At 23.1% G+C, this 1,509-nt stretch overlaps 1 protein-coding gene across 1 annotated transcript; it reads right to left on the bottom strand.

Annotated features, from left to right (window-relative positions):
• EDI_059970 (uncharacterized protein) lies at window positions 1-779 on the bottom strand (the record flags this gene model as incomplete). The annotated part of the gene is made up of 1 exon (XM_001737114.1): window positions 1-779. A coding segment is annotated over one exon (779 nt), but the record flags the coding sequence as incomplete, so codon positions are not given.
• Between the last annotated feature and the right edge of the window lie 730 nt (window positions 780-1,509).

Below are 1,509 nucleotides of genomic sequence, written 5' to 3'. Positions count from 1 at the left end.
TTTGGTAGTACATTAACTGAACTCACATTGTGATAATAATCAGGTATTTGAACAATATTACTTAAATAATAATCAGGTATTTGAACAATATTACTTAAATAATAATCAGGTATCTGAACAATATTACTTAAATAACAATCAGGTATTTGTTCTATTTGATTAAAATTTTCATTATCATAATTACTTTCTGAACAATATACTTTAAAATTACTAAATAATGGTGTAATAATAATATTAGGGTCAATCTCATTAATAACTTGTCTACATTCCTTTTTCTTTTTACCTTCTTCAATTCTAATTTCTTTAATAAGATATTTATTGACTTTTTCTCCAATTTCATATATTTCTTCTTGCCTTATTCCATTAAATGTTGATATCCTTTTTCTTTTAACCGTTTTACTACTTCCTCTTGTTTTCTTATAATTAATTTGGTTTCCATAATTACTTAATTCTTCAAGTAAAGTCTCATAATTAATATTTTGATATGACTTATCTTTATCTCTTTGTTCTACTTTCCCCTTTTTTTCTTGTATAAAATTTTCCCATTCTTTAAATCTTTTATTAATTTCTTCTTGAACCCTTTCATCACAAACAGAAATAATATTAAAATTTTGAAGCCCTTCATCATTCTTTGTTTTTCTTTCTAGTTCTAAACTAATACCACATCTTATTACACATCCAATAATAAAGCTTTTTTCTTTAATCTCATTAGAAACTGATTTTCTCTTCTTATCAGTTGATTCACTAATAGATTTAGTTGACTTCTTAATAATAGACATTGTAATGATATTAGTTAAAAACTATGTTGTTTTTATATACCCTCTTGAAATTTTATGTTTATTATTATTATTCTTTTTCTATTTTATTGTAGTTTACTTTTAACTTAGCGTTTAAGAATTTAGATTTTCTAGTTCATGTTATTTTTTGGTTATTTATAGAAGAAAACGATTTTTCAACATCAATTCTTTGAATAAAATTCTTCTTTTTATCAATTATTTCTTTCATGAATTGCTTGAATAACAAATTTCAAATTTTTTGGTTTAAAAATCATTAATTAACAACTTTAAAAATAACTAACAATTTAATATTTTCATCTTAGAAAATATCAAATTAAGTATTATGACCAAATACCAGTCTTTGTTTTGATTATTACTCACTCTAATTTTCTTTAACCAACACTTACTCTGTTGAGAATATTCATTAAAAACTTTATTCATTGAGTAACCAAGTAATGAACAATCTAATCATAACTACAACATTACATTTTTCAATAAGTAACACCTGAATTCTTATTTAACAATAAAATAGCGTAAAAACACAAAGAGTGAATGGCAAATAACAATGCAAGCACACTAACTGTATAAAACAGATAAATTGAAATAACTTATAATATTGAAATAAATACTACAATAGAACAAGTCTGTTGATAAGTGCAAGGACACAACTAAAAGCTAATACTAAGTGCAAATATTGAAATGAAATAGATAAGTAGAAGTGATAAAGAAGAGA

The sequence above is a fragment of the Entamoeba dispar genome, genomic scaffold (genome assembly GCF_000209125.1).
Source record: "Entamoeba dispar SAW760 scf_1105229460357 genomic scaffold, whole genome shotgun sequence".
NCBI classification, from domain to species: Eukaryota; Evosea; order Mastigamoebida; family Endamoebidae; genus Entamoeba; species Entamoeba dispar.
This window is presented reverse-complemented; position numbering and strand designations above follow the sequence as displayed.